This window comes from Rhipicephalus sanguineus, chromosome 3 (assembly GCF_013339695.2).
Source record: "Rhipicephalus sanguineus isolate Rsan-2018 chromosome 3, BIME_Rsan_1.4, whole genome shotgun sequence".
In the NCBI taxonomy this organism is placed as follows: Eukaryota; Metazoa; Arthropoda; class Arachnida; order Ixodida; family Ixodidae; genus Rhipicephalus; species Rhipicephalus sanguineus.
This window is the reverse complement of record NC_051178.1, coordinates 209,538,870-209,560,294: the sequence shown is the minus strand read 5'-3', so window position 1 is coordinate 209,560,294 and position 21,425 is coordinate 209,538,870. Positions and strand designations below refer to the sequence as shown.

General features: G+C 42.5%; 2 protein-coding genes across 5 annotated transcripts in view; one reads left to right on the top strand and one right to left on the bottom strand.

The window, feature by feature from the left end:
- Positions 1-5,626, bottom strand: part of LOC119388199 (aladin) — a 43,243-nt gene extending 37,617 nt beyond the window's left edge. For all 3 annotated transcript variants that reach the window (XM_037655860.2, XM_037655859.2, XM_049413864.1), the window contains exons 1-4: positions 5,398-5,626; positions 1,289-1,413; positions 1,153-1,214; positions 936-1,024 (exon numbers count right to left, since the gene is read on the bottom strand). In XM_037655860.2, the coding sequence (XP_037511788.1) occupies positions 936-1,024; positions 1,153-1,214; positions 1,289-1,413; positions 5,398-5,514 (393 nt within the window). In that variant the 5' untranslated portion in view covers positions 5,515-5,626. The remainder of the gene's footprint in view (positions 1-935; positions 1,025-1,152; positions 1,215-1,288; positions 1,414-5,397) is intronic.
- A 142-nt stretch (positions 5,627-5,768) lies between these two features.
- LOC119388198 (uncharacterized) lies at positions 5,769-20,626 on the top strand. Of its 2 annotated transcripts, XM_049413862.1 has the most exons (9): positions 5,772-5,942; positions 6,031-6,465; positions 6,617-6,691; positions 7,781-7,918; positions 8,397-8,493; positions 8,610-8,692; positions 11,853-12,699; positions 13,394-13,599; positions 18,006-20,626. In XM_049413862.1, the coding sequence occupies exons 1-8, from the start codon at positions 5,898-5,900 to the stop codon at positions 13,441-13,443; spliced, it is 1,770 nt and encodes a 589-aa protein (XP_049269819.1). In that variant the 5' UTR covers positions 5,772-5,897; the 3' UTR covers positions 13,444-13,599; positions 18,006-20,626. The 2 variants fall into 2 exon arrangements, with proteins under 2 accessions (XP_049269820.1, XP_049269819.1); XM_049413863.1 differs by lacking the exon at positions 6,617-6,691 and having other exon boundaries at positions 5,769-5,942.
- The last annotated feature ends 799 nt before the right edge of the window (positions 20,627-21,425 follow it).

Genomic DNA, 21,425 nt, shown 5'->3' with positions numbered 1-21,425 from the left:
AGTTTTCCTTTCTGTGCAAATGACACAGAAAGCGCTGTCCAGTGGCCTGCACAAAGTGCGGCCTTCACCAAACTGACACGTCGTGGTGATGGTACCCAAGCAGGAACACAGCGAAGTTTCTGCGAGCAATCAACTGCCCCATTTTGTCAGGTAAGCTTGTGCCTGAACCAAACCCAGCAGAAGTGAAAGCAGAGCAACAGTGAGAGCAACCAGCACTAGTCTGTTATTACGTTTTCTGTAATTTACTTCATGTTTTACATACCATAATTTCTCGCTATAACCCGCCCATACATATAACTCGCACCCCAAGCTTTAACTCTGAAAAAAGAAAAAAAAAATGCATTTAACCCCGGCATATAACCCGTACCCCCACTTTCTGAGCACATTTTTCCATTTTTTTGGTGCGGGTTATACGCGATAAAGTACACCATCCCTATTTATGTAATGCCCTTGGGACCTTGATGAGTAATGAACAAAATGAAATCACATCATTCAAACACAACTGGCTCTTTTATGTAAGCAGCAGAATGAAGCACTTAAATTAAAAAATCCGATCCTCATCAGGCTCAATCCAATTTCAAAATGTCCCAGGTGAAAGGAATTAAGATCCTTTAACGCAATGTTGCATTTGTGACATAAACAGGATGGCCAACCTTTACAAGCATTAGGGCAGCTGTTGATTCCTACTCTCGGCACACTATCTGCAGCTTAGCCATATTAGTTTGCATACAGTACTAGATGTAACCGAGCATGCATAGAAGTGAATTTAATGTGCTGTCTGTTCCTAAGCAAAATAGATGCACAATTCTGCTGTAAATGCGCAACGTAGACACAAAACTGGTGAGAGCAACCTCCGGTGACCATGCCATCTAAGTGGAAGTGACATGCTTCACGCTTAATAGAGATGAAAGATCAGGAGTAAAGCAGGCACTCACAAGCAGATGTGGGAACAACAGTCCCTGCTTGTAAAACCATCTTGTGCCGAACAGAATACTTTTTGCAGCAAATCGTGCTAAAGATAAAACTGAAAAATAGAGCAGAAAAATATCTAACTTAGTAAACTCAAACTAATACAGGCCACAGCTGCTGCTCTTAATGAACAAAGGTTTCTCACGAAAGATGCAAAAAAATGAATTGATCTGCTGTGCTCACCAATGGATGACTCATTGTATGTTGATAACTGTTCCAAGAAGCCAATGAATCCTTTCTCTTGCCTGAAATGCAAATAGCAGAAATAGTGCACTGCAACAGGCATATCCCTGGAACAAAATATGGTGTTCAGCCTTACCATGACACAAAGGCTTGTTTCCAAATGGATTCAGGTTGTTGAAGGAAAGCACCAGCAGCACTTTCTGCAAAAGCGGGGTGTCTTGTGGTCTCCCGGACTATGGATACACGTGGATATGCTGAAAACTGATTAAACAAAATCCTGTTGAGAAGAGTTTGAAATTTCAGTTCCCATGATGCAACTGAGAACTTCTAATTTGGAGCAATTTCTGGAGCAGCAAAATATTCATTTTGGAGCACCTTGGAGCAGTAAAAATTTTGATTTTGAAGCACAATAGAGCAGGTTATATTGTATCTAGGAGCACCCTGGAGCAGCTAATTTCACATCCTGGAGTACATTGGCGAAGCAAGTTGCATTTACATTCAGGCACCTGAATACTTAGTATGGGACTCCTATGAAGAGCTAGATAAGTATCTCGATTCGTTGCAAATGTCTTGGAGAAAATACTCTTTGTAGTACTCATTATTTCACGCGATAATGCAAAAATAAGGGCGTAATGCAGTTGGGTGTTGTGAGATAACCTTTTCAACTATTTTTTTTCGACACAAGCAAATAAACAGAATACTGGATCAATAAATTATGGATTATGAAATAACACTTTAAACAAAACTATGTCGTCATCAATAAGCAGGGCTCCTGCTGAATCTTTTTTTTTTTTTGGAGGGGGGGGGGGGTTCAACCATACTTAATGTATGATCGTTGCATGCGTTTGTATGTGTGCATGTATATATACGCACGTTGAATTGAAAAATTCAGAGGAGAAGGGGGGGGGGGTTGAAACCCCCCACGTGGCTACGCCACTGACACTGAGTAAAGACGAGCAAACAGTGTGCGCTTTTTTGCGTGGACAGACCTTATAACATCGGTCCATGTTGCGCATGGCAGCCTGTACATTATTTATTTATTTACAGCATACTGCGGTCGAAAGACCAAGCAGGGGGGCATAACAAAAAGTGATTCACAATGTAACTTCAATAAAAAGAAAGTTCAAGTAATAAAAAACATGTTAAAGGACCCCTGACAGCAAAATTTTTGTTGGTGACTTTTTTGCTGTAATTTGTAGCTTTGTGTGTGGTAATCCCTAAGTTAAATCGTAAATGCTCTAGCGTATCGTATAACTAATTCTAGCGTAGTTAATTGTGACCATTCTAGCGTCACTTTAAAACGCCCGCCTAAAAACCACAAGGAACGAGCGCCCCATGCGGGGAGCATCAGAGACCACGTGCACTCAAGCTGTGGTGACGTTGAAAGCGCGGTTTTCAAATCGGGGCCCCGGCGGTAGTGATTGAAAGTATGTGGGTGCCTCGGTACGGGTTAAACCTGTTAAGCACGTGTCCCCTCACGAAAACTACCTCAGCAGCCCGACAACAAAGCAAGAGGGGTGCGGAACAATAGGCCTCGCCAGGTGCCAGTCGTCGTGCCCCGAAAACGTCCACAATACTTTCTTTACTCGTGGAACGTCAGGCGGGGCCTCTATCTACGTCATACCAGGATGTCGCGAGGTGCAGCCAACTCAAGTGGGCACTCACGCTTACTTTAAAACCAAATTAAGATATCTTAAAGGCAACGTTCGTCACTAATAATCGGTCAGATGTGCCCCCGTATACAGGAAAGTCAAACAACACAAACATCTCGAGGTTTCAATTTTGGTGTCAGGGGTCCTTTAAGGCAGTAGAACACAGGACAAAAATTGAACAAAGCAAAATGGGAGCAAAAAAATGCAAAACGCAACTAGAGAATGCAAATCAAATACAACGTCAGACAGTCTGAGATTTAGAGTTTCACGGTTAAGAACAGAAAGATACATAGTTATCAAAGTCATGATTTTGATTATCACAGTATGCTACAAAAGGTAACGCGTTCCAATCAATGATGGTCCAATGATGCCAAAACACAACCCTACATTCTAGCAAGAGGGGTATAAATCAGTTGTCAATATTGGTGGGGTGCCTAAAAACCCCCTCGACCCCCCTGACTTTAGTGCTGTACAACAGAGGCTGCGTCGGCACTGTGCACGATGTTGTGGCTTAATCGGTACGCATGCACGAGCAGTGTTTATAGTATCTATACATGTTGTGCACGAGTGCTGTTTCGTCTGCAGAATAATACTTGGGCCGTGGCTGTGACTTTGGTGGCCTCAAGGTCAAGCTGCACATGTTACGATGCGCAGGCGGTGTGACTGCTGGTGATAAACACGGTTAATCTAGCGTGGTTTGGCGCAATTTCCGTCGATTTTACCAGGATGGCACAGTAAATCCAATTTGCCACACTTTGGTGCAGTTCGCGCAGGAGTGAAATCACTGCAGTTCACATTCTTCATATATATGCATATATACATGCCCAGATGGTGGCAGCGAAATCAATTGTATCCCAATTCTGAGCATGGTGAAGCTGTATGGAGATGCTGGAATGCATTGCGTGTTGCAGTTAACATCCACCATATTACTAAGAGCAACAGCATGAACATAACAACCAAGAAAAATCTTCATGCCTGAACCAATATTTTTTCCAAAATGAACATATATGTGTGTTTGACTGATGGTGCCTTCAAGAGACGTTACTACTGTACAGCTTGTTGTGGTATTTAGTTTTTTTTTCTTTTGCTCCACAGTGCGAGTTCTCAGTTCCTAGACATTGTTTGTCCATTTTTTTTCCAGTATAGTCTCCACTTTTCTAAGCTTGCCCTTTCAAAACCATTAACCATTACCAATTCAGTTGACTTTCCTTGTTCTGCTAGGTCAATAACAGGTGGTATCTGGCAAGTTGGTGATGGTGACTTAACACAGTAATGGATGAAACAAAATTACACGAATAAAATGCTCAGCCCTTCATGGCTGGTAATGTTCTGTTACTGCTTTGCGCTATATTCCCATAACAAAAATAACAAAATACATGAGCGTATTCAGTGACATGAATACGCTCTTTTATAAAAAAAAAAAAAAAAAGAAACGACTGTGCTGTTTTTTCTTTGTTGTTGTTGTTGTTAAGCAGCCTTCCTGCTTTCTCATGTGTCATGTTCCCAAATCCTTTTCTGAAAGCGGCTCTTGCAGTGGCATTTTTGGTGACAACACCATTAACTGCTTCCAATGCAACAAGATCTTCCGGCTAATAATCATTGCATTGTGTTCACGTTTCGTCGATCTTAATTTTCTACACTATTTACTCTCACAAGTATGTCTGGTCTGTATTTTGTTATTTGTTTCGTGTGATGCTACTTGCTCTCCACGAAGTGGCACATTATTTCTTTAGTGTATCCATGCAAGCAAAATGCCAAGGTACTTTTACACAGTTTGAAATTTGTTAACTGATTATGCTTCCCACTACAACTTAAACTAACACAGGTAAACAAACAAAATACACTCTATGTAAGGCAAATATGCCAAGAACGCATCCAGGAAACGTTCCATTGGCGTCCTATGGTTGGTGCCAAAGGCCAATGCTGACAGATGTGAAGCGAACCGACTGTGAGAAGTTGAAAAATATTCATCTGGTACCATAACATACAAGGTGGTTGCTTGGGCTGGTTGGTACAACATACTTGACAAGACATGAATAATGAGTAAGCGTGACAGACAAGGACGTAGAAAAAACCCGACAAGGACACAGCGCCACCAACTAGCCCACCAACGCGTTCAGTGCGCCGAATGCATGAAGGAAAGAAGGAACGAGTGTGCTATCTTGTTACTTTTTCTCTTAAAGCAATCTGTGCGCTGAAAAAGCTTTTGTCAAGCACTGTAACATGTAATACCGGCGTCACACGTTCAGTTTTTGATCGCGATCGGGAAGAATCCGGATTGAATTTCTTTATCGCGATTGGCTCCTTTACGCAGTCTGCCAAAAGAGAGCTAATCACTGTTGAGGAATTTGATCTCCATCGGGCTTAATTGCGATCAGCAGTGACGGTGACGGTAGCGCAAGTTATTTTTTTTTAATGCCCGTTTTGCACCGCGAGGTATTTACTACAGCAAGACAAGTATATGAAGGTGCAGTTCATACTAAATTATGAAAAATACTACACAACAGTAGCGAAAACAGTGATGTTCTTCATGTTTGTAGCTCCAATGAACAGGTGCGAAACCCAGCGTAAGATTAGTGCTCGGACCACTCACTCGTTCCGCGAGTTCTTTCCATTCACGTTCATTTCCTTCGTGCAAGTCGCCGTCCTTCTCGAAGAGGGTGATGAGACCTCTCGGTGGCGGTCGAGGAAATGACGATAACGAGCACATTTTGGTGAAATGCAGCAGCGGAAAAGGCTGAGCAAAACTACACTTTAAAACATGCTTTAAAACGCCACATTCCCGCCATGACAGATGCGAAAGTGCGGCGATGCCGTCGTAATTTCAAAAAAGTACTCCTAAAAATTCACAAGAAAAAAGAAACTAACAGGCTGTACTCTATTTACACAGTACAGCAAGAAAAACTTCTGATAAAGAAACTTTTTCTAAACATAGCGCAGCATACGAACCTACGAAGCGCCTGCATCCACATGTTCGTGCGATGGCGCAGTGTTTGAGCGCGCGAAGAGTGGTCATGTAGAACAGTAGAGATTGTCCGCAACTTCCATGTGACACTTCTGTAAATCGTGTAAATCTCGTTGAAAAGTGTCGTCATGTCACTCCCTGGGGATGGTAATGAGTTCAACATAATTGACGACGTAAGTACGCTAAACATTCTAACCTTGCTACCTTAGGTGTTATGCTTGGCTTCATCTTTCATTGCTTCCATATTCTCGAACTTTGCAGAACTTTTGGGACGAATTCGACGATGACTGCGCAACATTTTGCGAAACGAATGGAGCCAGCAGCGCTACAAACAGAAGCCCCGCTCTTGCAAAACTCGAAACGCATGCAAAACGTAAAGCAACTGCCGATGATTGTGAGAAGAACACTACAAAGCCCGAAAAGACAACCGACGATAACTTGTTTGTTGCCACGGGCCTGTGCGCTGAGGACCTTCAGAACTGCTTCGACGATGATTTTGATGAGTGTGCCAACGAAAGCGAGCCTAAAAAAGAGGAAGGAAATCGACGCTTACCATCCGACCCTGGCCCGAACGTACTACCGGAGATTCCATCGGATATGTTTGACGATGATTCGGTTGGTTGGCTCGCAGAAGAGCCTGAGATTGTGCCAAGAAAGCGAAAGTTCCCAGGCCCTGCTGGTATACTTCCCAAGTCCGTGAGTATGCCGTGCGGCCCTGTATGAATTGTGCTAACGCGTTTGTTTAGTCCGAATTTATATGTGTGGCTGGGAAAAGCGTGGACTCCTGGAAGCTGCTGGGCTAAGCGATAAGACAGAAACACAGTAACACCTGTTTCGCTGTTTGCAGCGCTCTTCACTGTCGTTTCCTGGTTCTGGAATGACTACCGGCGAAGTAAGCTCCGGCAAGCAAGAACCACAAGATGTAAGTTTCATTTGAGAAAGAAATAAAACGCCTAGTTCATTGGAAACGATTACTTTTGCAGTTACTTTGTTGACTGAGCCAATAAACATAATGGGTCGAAACTTACATTGCCACCATGTCACCTCGAGCCGGCAGACTTGATGCCTTCAGGTAGCATGCGAGAATTTATTGGTCAGATATCAGCTTGTAAAAACATGCGCTTTGTGGTGCGAGCTGGCAAAAAAAAAAAAAGTGCTCCTCAGGACTTACAATAAAGTTTTGCATCCATCCATCCATCCTCACATTCCGCCATGTCTACAAGTGGCACTGGCTAACACTCACAGAAATACCCAGTAAAGTGGACAGGGAGACAACCACCACCGTAGCTCAGTTGGTAGAGCATTGGACACGTAATTCGGAGGTTGTCAATTCAATCCTGGCCAGCAGCAAGATTTTTTTTTGTCCTCTTTAATTCGTTTCCTATTATGTCATAATTACAAAACTACATTTATAAACTACAAATAATGTCCCCATTGCTTTCCTTGGTTTCGTCTGTTGGCTTCATTAGATACCAGTCACAGTATAGCACACTATGTTTAGCAGGTATAACGGTTCGTTATGGGAAAAAACAGCGCGCAACGAAGATAGGTAACAACACAAGCGCCGCTTGTGTTGTGTTACCTATCTTCGTCCCATCTGTTTGCACGCTGTTTTTTACTATAATGTATCACCAACTCGCCCAACTTTCAGTGTTGCTTCAGTATAATGGTTCACTGGGATATTTTTCACTCGCACGCAGGTGTATGTTTTAGCCATGTAATCCCAGCTCCCACTTAGCAGTTTTGCCGTTGCACTCTGGTCTGACTAGGTAAAACCGTAATTTTCATCAACAGTTCTTAGATTTTTCTTTGTATATCTTGTAGCACAAAGTTGCTTGCCCGGTTCATGTGTGCAACGGTAAAATATGATTCAGTGCGTAGTGTCATTATATTTTCAACTATACGATTATAACTGAATTAACACACATCACCCTGTGTATGTACATGTGTGGTCTGTCTTTTTAAAATGGTGCTGTGCTTCATCTGCTCACTATTTGTTGTGCTTTTCCAGGATTTGCTTTGCACTCCCTGGAGTGCTGAAGCAGATAATCCACTCTCTCCTTGGCAACGTTTAAGACAGGATCTGGGAATGGAAGATATGAAAGATAGTAAGCTCAATGAGTACTCCATCGCCTGGGTCCTCAAGATGGTATGATAACCATAATAATATTCTTTCACAGTGTTCCATATGACATATGTAAAAAGTTAGCAGGGCAGGTTTGAAGTTTTAGGAGCCATAATCCTAGTTCGATGAAAAAAAAGAAAGAAAGAAATATGGCAACTGTTAGCTTATAAGTGTGGCATTAATTATTCTTAACACCACATAGTTGTACCATAAGAGTACATAGAAGATTTGTTAGAAGTAGCATACTGCCTTTTTAGCATTTTTTGGCATTTTGCAAGGCATAAATTTCAAGTACTTGCGTATCATTGTACACATACTTGAAGTGTTGTACAGTGCCAACTCCTGAGCCATCTACAACACACAGCATAAGCTGCAATAATAGTACTTGCCAACCTCATAATTTTTCTCATTCAGATTTCATCCATGTTTGTTGCACAATTCCTACTGCCAAGTGGTGTGATGCCTGCCTTGAGCGCAACATTTGTGCATTTCTTCTCTACAGAAACGGCTACAGCAGCTTCCTCGTGGTAAAGTGCCTGTTCTTTGCGCCTCTATCAAGAATGTTGCAAAGGACATTCTCACACTTCGTGATGGGACAGGTAAGACAACCGTAGGTTTGTGAAAATGTTCATTGTGGTGTTCATTGTGATTTTGCTGTTGAGTCTCATAGTGCTACTCTTGCACTTTTGAACTTTGTAAAATCCTTTATCACTAGGTGAGATTCTTGCAACTATCGACAAGAGCTGTCAAGATTACAAGTACTGCCTGAAAGCAGGTGCAGCCTTTATTCTTATGAAGGTGAGATCATCTGTTTTTTCACTTGACATAGTGGTAGTATTTACAGTGCATGCCAGTGCTGTTCACAGCTTTCACTGTGGTGCCAGTGGTAGAGCGTCCGTCTCCAATGCAAGAGGTACTGGGTTTAATGCCAAGTAAAGCAGTGTACATGGCAGCTGTTAGCTTATCTTTATCTTTTGCGCTCCTTGTGTTTTCTTTGCGCGAAATAGCCACATCCGTGGCTTCTGAAAGAACAGTGTACATGCCAGGGAGGCACCCGTCCTGGCATGTGTGGTGGTGCATGGGCACTCTTTTGACGAGTAGCCACTCTTCACGCCAGCAATTTCTTTCGGGGAAGGGGGGGGTTCAACCATACTTTTTGTATGTTCGTGCATGCGTTTGTATGTGTGCGTGTATATATACGCAAGCAAAACCGAAAAATTTCGACAAGGGGGGGGGGGGGTTGAACCCCCCCCCCTGGCTACGCCTCTGACTCCTACACCACAGTGCCATGCCGTGCTCTCTTATGCGGGTTACAGAAATTGGTGTCCTTCCTAACCTCAAACCACTATTCCTGCCTAGGTAGCAAACTGTATGTCCAAGATAGCTATCAGTGAGATGATCGTAATGCAGGTGGATAATGTAGTACATTTAGAAAAGAGAAAAGCTATTAACTGTGCCGTTATGCTCCAATGTACATTATTAGGTAGGCAGGGAGGCGATAAGATTTTGTCATAGGGCCCTCCCGCTCAAGTTTGCGCGCCAGCGCTTGCCATTCCCCTACCGGAAAATGCGTACAACTGTAGAGCGGTACGACCCTTCCGCTCCCTTTGGCTCCCACGCATTTGCGAAGCGTGCGCTGCACGTGAAACGCCCCTCGTACCGCGATGTCACCCCGACAGAAAGGGGGGAACTATTGCTGCGTCTTCAACTGTCACAATGGCCATGCAAACACGAAGGGGTCGGCTCCACCAGTGAAATTCTACCTATTCCCAAACAGATGGCACGAAAAAAGCAGACGACAGGCATGGATGCGAAGCTCAGGCTTGAGTGGGCACGACTACAACTACGAAAAAAGAAAAAAAAAAGCATTAGCCATTTTTGCACGTCCATTGCCTTTTTTTTTTGGCAGAGACAGTGAACTAGTTGTTACTGAGTGTGCAGGTACAGCCCGTACAACACGGTGTACTTCGGATAGTGACCAAGATAAAATGCCTTGACAGCAATTGGCTCTTCTCCGGCAGATTGCACAAAAAAAGTTTTTCTGAAAGCGCAGCGCTCGTCATGTTCCTATTAGCAATGCTATGTCAAGTTGATAGTACGCACGCTGTTCGTGAACTCGGAGTACCGGCTATGAGAACGGCGATAATGCAAGGAAGAACACGCGAATTAGATCTCAATTTTTGTTCCGGGAAAGAAAGGAGCCCAAAATAGACCATTTATTTTTGGAGTGTTGCGTACCGCACGATAACTCGAATGGTTGCTAGTAAATTAAGGTATCCCAACTAATAGCAGTCACAGCACCAGGGCCGCTTAACCTAAAGCACGAAAAGCGGCCTTACCCATGCATCGAGTAACAAACATAGGGAGTGCGTAGTACACACAGCAAACCAAATAATACAGGTATATAATTATGAACGTACAGAACATTGTGCTAACTCCACATCGTAAACAGCGTCGTCCTTCACTTGCGAAATGCACTTCCCTCTGACGAGGATGGCGTCATCTGCTATCACTTGCTCCACATCTGCTACATGGCTGAGCAGATGCTGACCTTTCACCAAACTGCTGCCACGCGGACAGAAGCTTGTACATCCTAACCGCACGCGACGCGAAATTCTCAAAAACACGTGCAGAACGCGTGCAGCGTGCGAGCAAAGCAACGCGTTTTCAAGGCAGCTTGAAGGGGACAGCGGAGGGGTGAACACTCGAATAACCAGTTCTCTCCCCACATTGACTGACAGCGCCCGGTGCCGCAGCGCCTCCCACGGCGTGGGTCTCCCCTATAGCTGAGGAAATCTTGGGTACAGTCATGGGTAAAAGTATGGGGCCATGGTACCTGCAAAAATTGAAAATCTCTTCTATCACAGCTCCACTGCATGGGATTGCTTCAATACAATGCATTAGTTGAATGCGCACACTCAACCTGGATTGCTCAGTTTCGACCGCATTACTCGGATTGCAAAGCAAAAATGTTATTTGTGTCACCAATTCGTTACCATACTTTTTCTTGTGACTGTACATGAATAAACCCATGTAAAGCACTTAAATAAGTAAAATTGTAGATACTGCAAGCAGCAGCAGCCTGTTGCGTTGCAAGCACAAATTTGTTTATGGCAGTTTGTACAAAGCATGACATCATTTTTTGTGGTCATTTCATGAATATTTGGGTCCATTAAAGTGAGAAAAATTCCCGGAGGTGTGCTTTTCTTCTCTTTGCCTTCTCTGTACTCTGCATCCTAGCATTTAGTTCACTTCATTCTTCATTCGTTTTGAATACCTAGAGACTTTTGAAACGCTTAACTTTGTGCCGAAGCGAATTTGAACACTAGCGCTCGAATGTTGACACAGGCCCAGTTTGTTGCGATGATTTAATGCGCACACGAGTACCTCGTTTCTTTCATCTGATACTTCTACTTCAGAAAGGCAGTTTTAGGCATATTGCATAGACTTCTTTCTGTGTCTGAAAATGCAGAAGCAGCCTATTCCATAAAAGCTGATTATCTTGTCTCTGGTTTATTGAAAAACCACATGGCAATGTTGTCTGTGGAAGTTGCAAATAGTACAACAGCCAACTAGGTGCTAGCTAGGGAATAACGTTAGTTTGTGATTTAATTGTTTTCTAAGCACCCAAGTGTTTTCTAAGAAAATTGGAATGAAATCATAATTGTTCAGCCACATACTTGTGAAACTAAAGGCTACCCATGTGTTTCTTATTACTTCTTTCACTTTCAGCTTTGTAGCAAAGTCATTAAGCAAACCTTGTCTTATCATGTCAAAAATAGTATGAACAAGTAGAGTTCATGCATGGCCTGCTGTCTTTTTTGTGGATGTAACAGAAACCATTGCATGTGAATTTTGTTGCTAGTATCATAAGACGTGATATTTATGATGATCATATCCAATGCTACACAGCGTAATGGTTGTATATTTTAATGCGGCTTATTCCTTCTTTTTCCAGGCAAGTGTCTACGTCAACGACCACAGCCAGCACTGCCTTGTTCTCACAAAGCAAAATATTGCCCACATCTACCACAGCTGTGACGACAGTGGCCCCGATATCAACAGGGTCGATGTCAATCCCATGACACTGCAAGAGTTGGAAGGCATGTGTGCTCAACTGGAGCGCGAAGCTCTCGAAGACGCTGCAAAACGTCAGACTCAAGGGTCAGAGCCCCGGAACTCTAGTCTGAGCTCTTGCAGTTCTCCATACTTAGAATCTCGTGCCAGGAATTTTGTACCGGTACCTCATGGATCCACGAATGGGAGAGCACAAGGGAATCAGGGCAGGGGAAGTGCAAGTCCGAGTCTTTTTTCTAACAAGGGTGGTGCCCAATTGCGAACTAGGGATAGTAAAGCAGGTTCAGGGCAAACACGAGTAGAAGCAACTTGCGCAGCTCGCGCATCACACGGCCCCATGACAAGTGCAAGACCTAAGGTAGTTCAGGGAGCAGGAACAAAGAGGCCCAGTGGATGGCTAAAGGATAATGTAATTGACCCCGATCGTCCGTTGACTTCCCCGTGCCCCCCAAGAGTTCCAGCATACAAGCCACCAGTACAGCCCTCAACAGCAGGTTCTAGTCCCAAGCCGTCTTGTGCAGTGTCACCTGTCATCAGCTTGCTTAAATCAGCTGCTGCAAACAAGCCACAAATTGCAGCACAGTTTTGTGTTTTGAACAGTGCGACTCCTCCCAGGTGTCTGGTGAATGGCACTACTTCAGCGAATCCTGTAGCTGGTTCTAGTTCCTCAAATTTGCTGGTCCCAAGTGATAATGACACAAGTGTGGAAGAACTTCAGTGGTTGGAAGGTATGCGTGATCATAATAATGAGAATGTTTTATTATTATTATTATTTTTAGCTTGATGGTCTGCACATTTAATTCGTTTTGCTTAACAACTCCACGGTCATGTGACATATGATGAAGATGTGATGCGGCATGCACAAAAAAGAAGGGGAAAAAAGGAAAGATGTGTAATATATCCCAGCAATATGTTTTATTTGACCCGCAAATGTCTACTGTTGCCATTTGACCACATAGTTTACTTGGCATGCCAGCCCAAAACAGTTTTTATGCCTTGGCTCGGAATGAAAGCAGGGCTTATGTTTGGGTGTTAGCGAAAACATTTCTTTAATTTTTGCACTTATTTGTTTAATTATCCTTATTCACTGAATATATTGTTCACTGAGAAGCTTTGCAAGGATCCTCTACCATTTTTCTAGGACCTCCTGTTTTGTAGCATAGTAGAAAGTAGGTCCACAAAAGTCTGACAGTGACTGTCAGAAGTGAAGGTCTAATACATTGTGAAAAGGCAAACATCACTTCTGCTGAGGAAGAACGAAAACAAGAAAAGTTACGCGCATATGCAGCTGATTTTTGCTGTTGAATTGTGTAGCTTGTGATGGTTACAGTAAAAGCTCCTCGGCTAACCTTTCAGGCAATCTGGCAGCACACTTGCGAAAACTAAATACATATATTTCTCATTTTCTTTGTGCATTTTCAGATGATGCTGATGACATCTTTCAGACCATCGATGATGTGTGCCTTGTTTAAGCAAGAAAATGAGCCTTGCTTCAGAGAATTGTATATAAGAGTACCATTCATAATTTAGAAGAATTCGATGCCATTGATGCCAATCCTGTTTGATCATTTTTACCACCTGGAAGTTACATGTGGGCCAGCACAGTTCTGCAACTTTCTTCGTGGAAGGTGAGCTTTAACACACTTTCTCATGCTAGTAACCTTTATGCAATCTTATGTCCATTAATCTTCCTTTGGGTGCATACAAATGCATCGCCCATAAAGCATAGTACAAGTCACTGTGCTGGTATAGGTGCATAAATTTTGGGCCTGTTTAATGTTTCTGATACACCAACCAGTGTTTGGATGACAGTGCTTGGTGCTAGGCTAGCTGGTTGTCACATCACAGATGAAGCAATTCAAAAATGGCATGCTCTGATTTCTTATTGTATGAACAACATTGACAGTGTTGCTTATTAGACTGCATCACTTGGAGCACAGTGTACATGCATGTGTACTTACAGTGCACGCATATTACAACTGCTGCATGAAGACATGTGGGCAGCTTGCCATAACTCACTCCAGATACGTGCTGAACCTGGATAAACTCTGCAGTTAGTTATTGCATACTGTAGCAGTTAAGTGTTGCTAGCAATATAAGATGTGTGGAAGATGTATTGGCTGTTGTGCTTTTGGGAGCAAGTTGAACTGAGGTGCTGGCCAATTCCCAGCAATCTGCACTGAGGTAGAGGAGAAACATAACATTTGTACATCAGCATCACTATAGAGGTGCCGGCCAATTCCGAGCAATCTGCACTGAGGTAGAGGAGAAACATAACATTTGTGCATCAGCATCACTATAGAGGTGCCGAAATATCTTTAAGCCTAACCTGTGCAGTGCACTCAACTCCAGGCTGCATGTTTGAATGTTTGTGCTTTATCTACTTTTTATTTCTTCACATTCCAAATGCTTTTGTTGGAATTTATATAATCCTGCTTAAATCAGCCAATAGCCATGGACTTTGGGCTTATGGTGTGGTCATTTGGGTTTATGGCATCCTCTGTCAAGAGAAGAGGGAACAATTTCTAGCTGACTGAGAATTACTTGTAAATTCCAGGCCGCGTGCTGCGTTATAATGTTTGGTTCACGTGTTCTCAAGAGCCTGGATCACCGATCGGCACCATTTTCTGACCATGCTGAAAACGTGTTGCAGGGCCTCTTTAAAAAGGGATGTGGCAATGAAAACCTTTTTTGTTATTTTTGTGGATAAGATAGTGAAATTCGCCATACAGATGCGATTTGTTTTGCTGATATCATAACTGAAGTCGGTTTTAATGAATCTATTATAGTTTTTGTGTTACAACAGTTCACAGACTTTTATTGTCATCCCTAAATTAATTAATTAGACATAAGTTCATCAAGGTTGTAACATCAGCATATTCACAAAGGCCCATTCCGTGCCATAAAGCCAGTGCTCTATTTTTTAGTGTTCAATAAGCATAAATTTTTTTTAAAGATCCTATAGGTATACAGTGATGCAACAGCTGTGCCAATTTTATACAATTCCGTATTTTTGTGCCAAGCTGAGCCAAAACTGTGAAATTTGTTGAAATTGCATCACGCTGTGCCAAAATGCCCGACCAGCTTCAAAATTTTCTCAGTTGCGCAAATTTTAGCGAGAAAAGGAGGCCGCGTTGGTCATCTGCAGTGTGGGCATCATCATCATCCAATACAGACGCGCAGACCCTAGCCCTAACCCCCCAGTGAAAGAAATGAAAAAAGTCGGTTTCACCGCAAGGACGAAGCAATATATGCGATACCAACAAATTGTAATGTTATACGAAGTGAGGCTGGCAGCAAACTCTTTTGTTTTCGATCTCGCGTAACTACAAAACGTTGGTGTAAGAGAATACTGCCGCTCCAGGGAAAGATGCTCTTTGTGCACAGTATCTTCGCATTGAGAGCGCAGCACGTAGCAGGATATACGAGCCGCCCACTGATGGCTGCCGAGATAGCGCGCACGCCAGCGCCCTTAGAATCAAAGTTCAAAGTTGCTGCTCGAGCGGCAGCACCCCAACCCCCCTCGCGTCTTTTCATGCTCGTTCAAGACGGGCGGAGCGTTTCCTCTCTGCTTCGGCAGCAGGCCTCCCGAGCGGAGTGGTATTATCGCATGCGCCCTCCGAGTAAGGGAGACGGGCTGGCTCGTTTGATCTCTGCTTCAGCCGCATTCGTCACCGGCACTCGCGCACTTTTACCCACAGTAGAACATATATGCGCGGGGGATGTTATCAATTTGGCCTTTATACGGGACATGACGGCAAAAACCCATCGAGAGTGTCCATATAATTGCTATCGCATTGAAAAAGACAGTGGTTATCAAATTTCCTGATGCTTGTTTTATTGCGCCCAGAACGCTTTTTAGGCCACTTTTGCCGCAGTACACTAGTGTCCTGCGGAAAAGCATACTGAGATTTAGAAGGGGCTATTAGTATTAGCTGTTAGGGACACAGCACATTTTGTTCCTTAATTACTCATTCGTGCACGCGCCGTGTAATTACGAGTCCTAGTATGATCGCTGACGTCTAAAAAATTATTGGCAATCGTTTGGAGCTGCTGTGTATGGCGTTTCTGTGGCCTTGAGAAACAAAGATAAAAACGTATGCCAGTTTTATTTTTTTGCCACCCCCACTTGCTCCTGCTTTACGAAACTCCCGAATTTTGAGGTAATTGCCAGGTTTGCAGGTCCACATTAGCATTTGCAGTGCCTGTCGAATTATTTGACAGGCCCTGCAAATGCTAATGTGGATTTAGTCATTGTTCGCACTGTGGGGTGGTTCAACACACTGCTTTTATTGAAATAGTAATGTTCACGTGCACTGTGCACGAGTTAGCTGATGTTGAATGGTTTGTAAGTATTTTTGTTTTCTTTTCTAAAAGTAAGCCTTCTTTGTTATACTGCTCCAAATTTGGGATTTCGTGCTAAAAAATTCAGGTCTTTTTTCGTAACCTGCTCCAAATTTGGATTTTTGTGCTCCAAAAGCAACATTTTGCTGCTCCAAAAATTGCTCCAAATCCTATTTCGGCTGTTGCACCCCTGGGTATAGATTTGGTTTTACCAACAACTTTTGCAAAAAACTAATTATTATAAATATTTCTATGATGTGCAGACAAAAATGACTAGCTTTGTAGGACTCATCATTGGTTCAGGATCTAAGTGCAAGAACAGAATGATTTTATCTTCATTTGTTGTGAAATGGCATAGGGATGACTGACAGACAGCAACTGCACAAAAAATGAAACAGAAAATAGAACTCGGAGCTCAAAACAGAGTTCGTTTTATTTTTACTTGGAGAAATACGGCACTGTGGCTATCCCGAGTTGTGATCTCTCTGTACAATGATGCCTAGATAGTGGTGCTCTGCCAAGGGAAAGCCATTAGGTTGGCAGCGCAGCAATCCAATTTTCTCAAATGGCAGTACACTGGTAAAGGATTGTTTTCTCATTTTCTGCTGCACTTTTTTTTTATTCTAACATTTCACCACAGCATAAAAAAGGTCTGAGAATTGCAAAACAAAAACACAAATTGAAAAATAGGACATTTTGACCAAATTTACCATTCCCATTTCCATCTCAGCAGATTGCAGAGCTATGAAGCTTACCTCCTTCTGGGACTAGTGGAAGGCTTTCTTATGTCTGTCCCGCTGCAACATTGTGCTTTGCACAATTATTGCGACTATGAAGGGTGTCCTTTATTCTTTTTTTTTTTTCCCTGCAAGTATGCTTTAAAGAGCCCCTAAACCACCTCCGATAATTTTTTTAACATTTCAAGTAAACGTGCGCATCGAGATCAGAATGCCGTCACGATCAACAATGCCAAACACGGCAGTGCAACGAGCTGCGGGTGCACCGCATATTCTAAGAAACAATCTCTTCTCCCCTCCATGCCTTTCGGCATTCCCCATCCCCTCAATGGTTCACTGCAGTGTCAACATGTCGTCTGCTTGTCATCTGCAACACCTCTTTGTCGGCTCACAGGTACACATGCTTACTGCTGCTCGGCCAAGAGGAGAGACGAGCCGACGAACGGAGCACAGCGAAGAGAGAAATGAGCAAGAGCATCTTTCGTATCATCAAACACGTGTAACTCCGCTATTAGGGCACCGTTTTGAAAAATTCTCATGGCTACGTGTTCGTTGTAGACTCGTGCACAAGTGCAACACCACAACTAAATTTCGACCGCTGGGTGATTTAAAAGACCCCTGACAGCGAAAGTTTTGTTTGCAACTTTTTACTGTAATTTGTAGCATTGTGCCTGGTAATACCGAAATTGAATCGTAAATGCTCTAACGCATCATATAATTAATGCTAGCGTCGTTAATTGAGAACGATTTTGCGTCAGTGTGAAACGCCTGCCTAAATACCATAAGAAACTAGCGCTCCACAGCTGGGGAGCGCCCATGATCACGTCCATTCAAGCTTCAGTGTCGTTGAAAGCGCATTTTTCAAATCGGCGCGCGCGCAATGAAGAATGAAATTATGCGAGTGCTTCGATGTGTTAAGTGCATGCCCCCCCCCTCCCTCCTCCCTTCCTCAGGAAAAGGAGAAAAGCATTCCTGGCCAAAGCAGCCAAAACTACGTTGAGAGCAGCCCTACAGCACAGAGCAAGAGGGGTGACGAACAATAGTCCTTGCTGGGTGCCAGTCGTGGTATTGTGTGTGCCCCGCCAATCCTCTCCGATGTCAACAATACTCACTTAACTAGTGGAATGTCATGTGGGGCCTCGGTCTATGTCATACGAGTGGCGATGCCGCGAGGTGCTGCCAACTCAGATGAGCACTCACGCTTACTTTAAAACCGAATTTAAATATATTAAAGCTAACGTCCAGCACTAATAATCGACCAGAAGTGCCCCCCTATACAGGACAACCAAACAACAAAAACATCCTGAGGTTTCATTTTTGGTGTCAGGGGTCCTTTAAAGCTCATGGATCAAATAATCCATAAAGACGTTTTTTCTTGGCACATCAAGATGCATGTAAATTGTGCCAACAAACTCTCTTCACCCAATAGATGTATTGGCAGACACTCTGTCGTGACACTGTGCTGCTGTTTATTAAGTAATGAAAACCTGGGAAAAAATGTGTGCAGATGATGCAGTCCTTCGTGAGGAATGTGGCACATGTTTTCTAAGCCATTGGTGGTATAAATGTGACGTCATGGCTGGTTGTCCTGCTGCAGTGATCTCTGATGATGCTGACCTTGTCATTTATTATTGAAGTAGTCTGCACGTCATCTCTCTGTGACGACAAACAATAAATATAAATCCTTTGTTGCCATGGTCCATTCTGACTTCGCTGTGACAACAATTAAGAAAAAAAAATGCGAAGAAAGAAACAAAGGTTTGTGAGCTTAGAAACTTCGACAGCTGTGGGTGAAAAATATCAGTTTACTGTTTTATTTTTTAATTTATCTATTTATTCAAAAGTGCCTTACATTGAGTGAGTGGAGTTATACATAACTTACTGTATCTAGCAAAACATATGTGATTTACAATAGGAAATAAACGCTAGTACAACACTGGCACAGGCATATACCACTGGCAAATATCAAACACCTACAAAGAAAGCATCAATCATAATAACCACACCTAATGCATATTTCAAGTACATGATTTCATGCGCATGAAGTAAATGAAGAAAACAAATATAGAATACAATATAGAGACAAGAAAGAAAAAGGTGGCGTGTACAGTGGTATTGGAAATTACCGTTTGATCTAACATGCACAATGCTCTTGACAACGAGAATACTTATTACTAAGATAGTAAAATAAGCGAAAGTAAGAGAAGGCTGCCATTTTATTGCGTGCTTAAAGTTATCAGAATGCATGCGCCTTTGTGATAATACAACCTTATTACAGCTCTTATTTTGAAAACCACTGGTATTTCCTAGAGTTTTTTGAAATTCCGCAAGGAAAAGGACACTGCAATGGTGTTGTATGCATGGGAATGTTGGGATTTTGTGGCTTCTGATTAGTATCGTTTTGCAAAAGCCAGAACTCATTGAAGACACACTTGGCTGGTAGCTTTTTGCCTGTGACAGTAGCTAATTTTGTACTAAAACAGTATCTAAAGAGTTTTTCTTTAATGCTATGTAAAAACATGTTGCTTTTTAATTATAACAACCTAGATGTACAATTCTGTGAAAACTATGATTATCAACAGGCCACTAAGTTGGAGGACAGACAGCGGTGTCTTTGATTGCTTTGCAACGGTATCTGTTACTTTTTTTCGCAGCTTTATTATGGACTGCAGGTCAACAAACTTTATTGAAAAGAGTAAAACAAGTGAATTAGCACCTTTTATAAAGGTTTTAGTTTAGGAACCTTTATCTGTGCAACAATATTCCCATTTTAGGCTAAGCCTCACCCAGCACAAACCTCATACACCCACATATTGGTGTTTTCATGATAGCACAGCGCCAATTAGAAAGCTCGCATAGGCGGTGTTGCTGAATATGTTTCTGAGTAATATTGTAGGAAACTCTAAGCAGTAACTGTGGGAGCTTTCAAACATTTTAGCATGTGTGCACTAATGTAAATAAATCATCACACCTCTATTCACAGCATTCCCTGTACAATAATGCATTCCTACAGTTAGGCACAACGGTTACTGTCGGCACTAGAGAGACAAGACGTGGAAGACAATGGGTCAGCGCTGGCGCTAATTTGCCATAAGACCTGTTTCGAATGAAAGCCATTTCTAGACACCTGTGAAGTATAGGAAACTAGGTGCGAGATGTTCAGCCTCTTTTAATGACCCCTCCGTGTCAATTCCACATAGTGTGACACACTTGTGTGACGACGAGTCTTTTTTCAGGTGCCTGCTCCTGCCAGTAATGGAAAACAGCGCTGCCTAAATCATCTGGGAGTGTTTGTGCATCAAAGCACACCTGTCTTTGGATTTAAAGCTTTGGAGTTAAATAGTGAACAGTTTTTGTGGAGGTTAGTTAAATGCCTTCCATGATGGTAGGCATGAAGCTTTAAATATAAATATTCATTGTAAGCTCATCGTAATTTTGTTGATAAGAAGACCTTTCTTTGGCTGTCTGGTCATTGCATTGTTTTGCAAAAGTTGTGTCGTATAAACAAACACCATAGTGGAGTGGCCGTGTGACATGTTGATTTTTGTTTTGTTCATTAAAGCAAAAAAAGAAACCTTTATATTTGTTTCATACGATGACTTCCATTCTTATCTTGCTACTTGAAGAAAGTATTAATGAGAACTAACTGACAATAATGCCAAGAAAAGTATAGGGGATGTTATTTGTAGTAATTTGTAGAAAAGATAACTTGCCGTTATCTTTTCGTCCACTTTACTTCACATTTATATCCTAATTACTACAAATAACATCCCCTATACTTCCCTTGGCATTATTGTCTGTTAGTTCTCATTAATATTGTGTCTAACAACGAAAAACGAGCCCTTAAAAGTCATCTTCTTTCCTTCATTCATAATGAGGGTCTCGTTCTTGCAGACTTGATGCCTTCAGGTAGTATGCGAGGGATTATTGGTCAGCTGCTAGCTCGTAAAAAGATTACTTGCTACGTGACGCCAACAGGCAGAAAAAGTGTTCCACACTCGCCGCCACGGCTGCGATCGGCGCTGACTAACACTCCTAGGTTTTAAAATGCACATATAATCCCATAAAGTAGACGGGAGGATTACCGCCACCGTAGCTCTGTGGTAGAGCATCGGATGCGTTATTCAAAGGTCACAGTTTGGTCTGTCCCTGCCGGCAGCAAGTTATCTTTTCGTCCACTTTATTTTTTCACATTTATATCCTAATTACTATAAATAACATCCCCTATACTTCCCTTGGCATTATTGTCTGTTAGTTCTCATTAATATTGTGTCTAACAATGAAAAACAAGCCCTTAAAAGTCATCTTCTTTCCTACTTGAAGAAAGACGTCTTGTGCTCAGTGCTGCTTTGTTTTTACCATTATAGCATTAA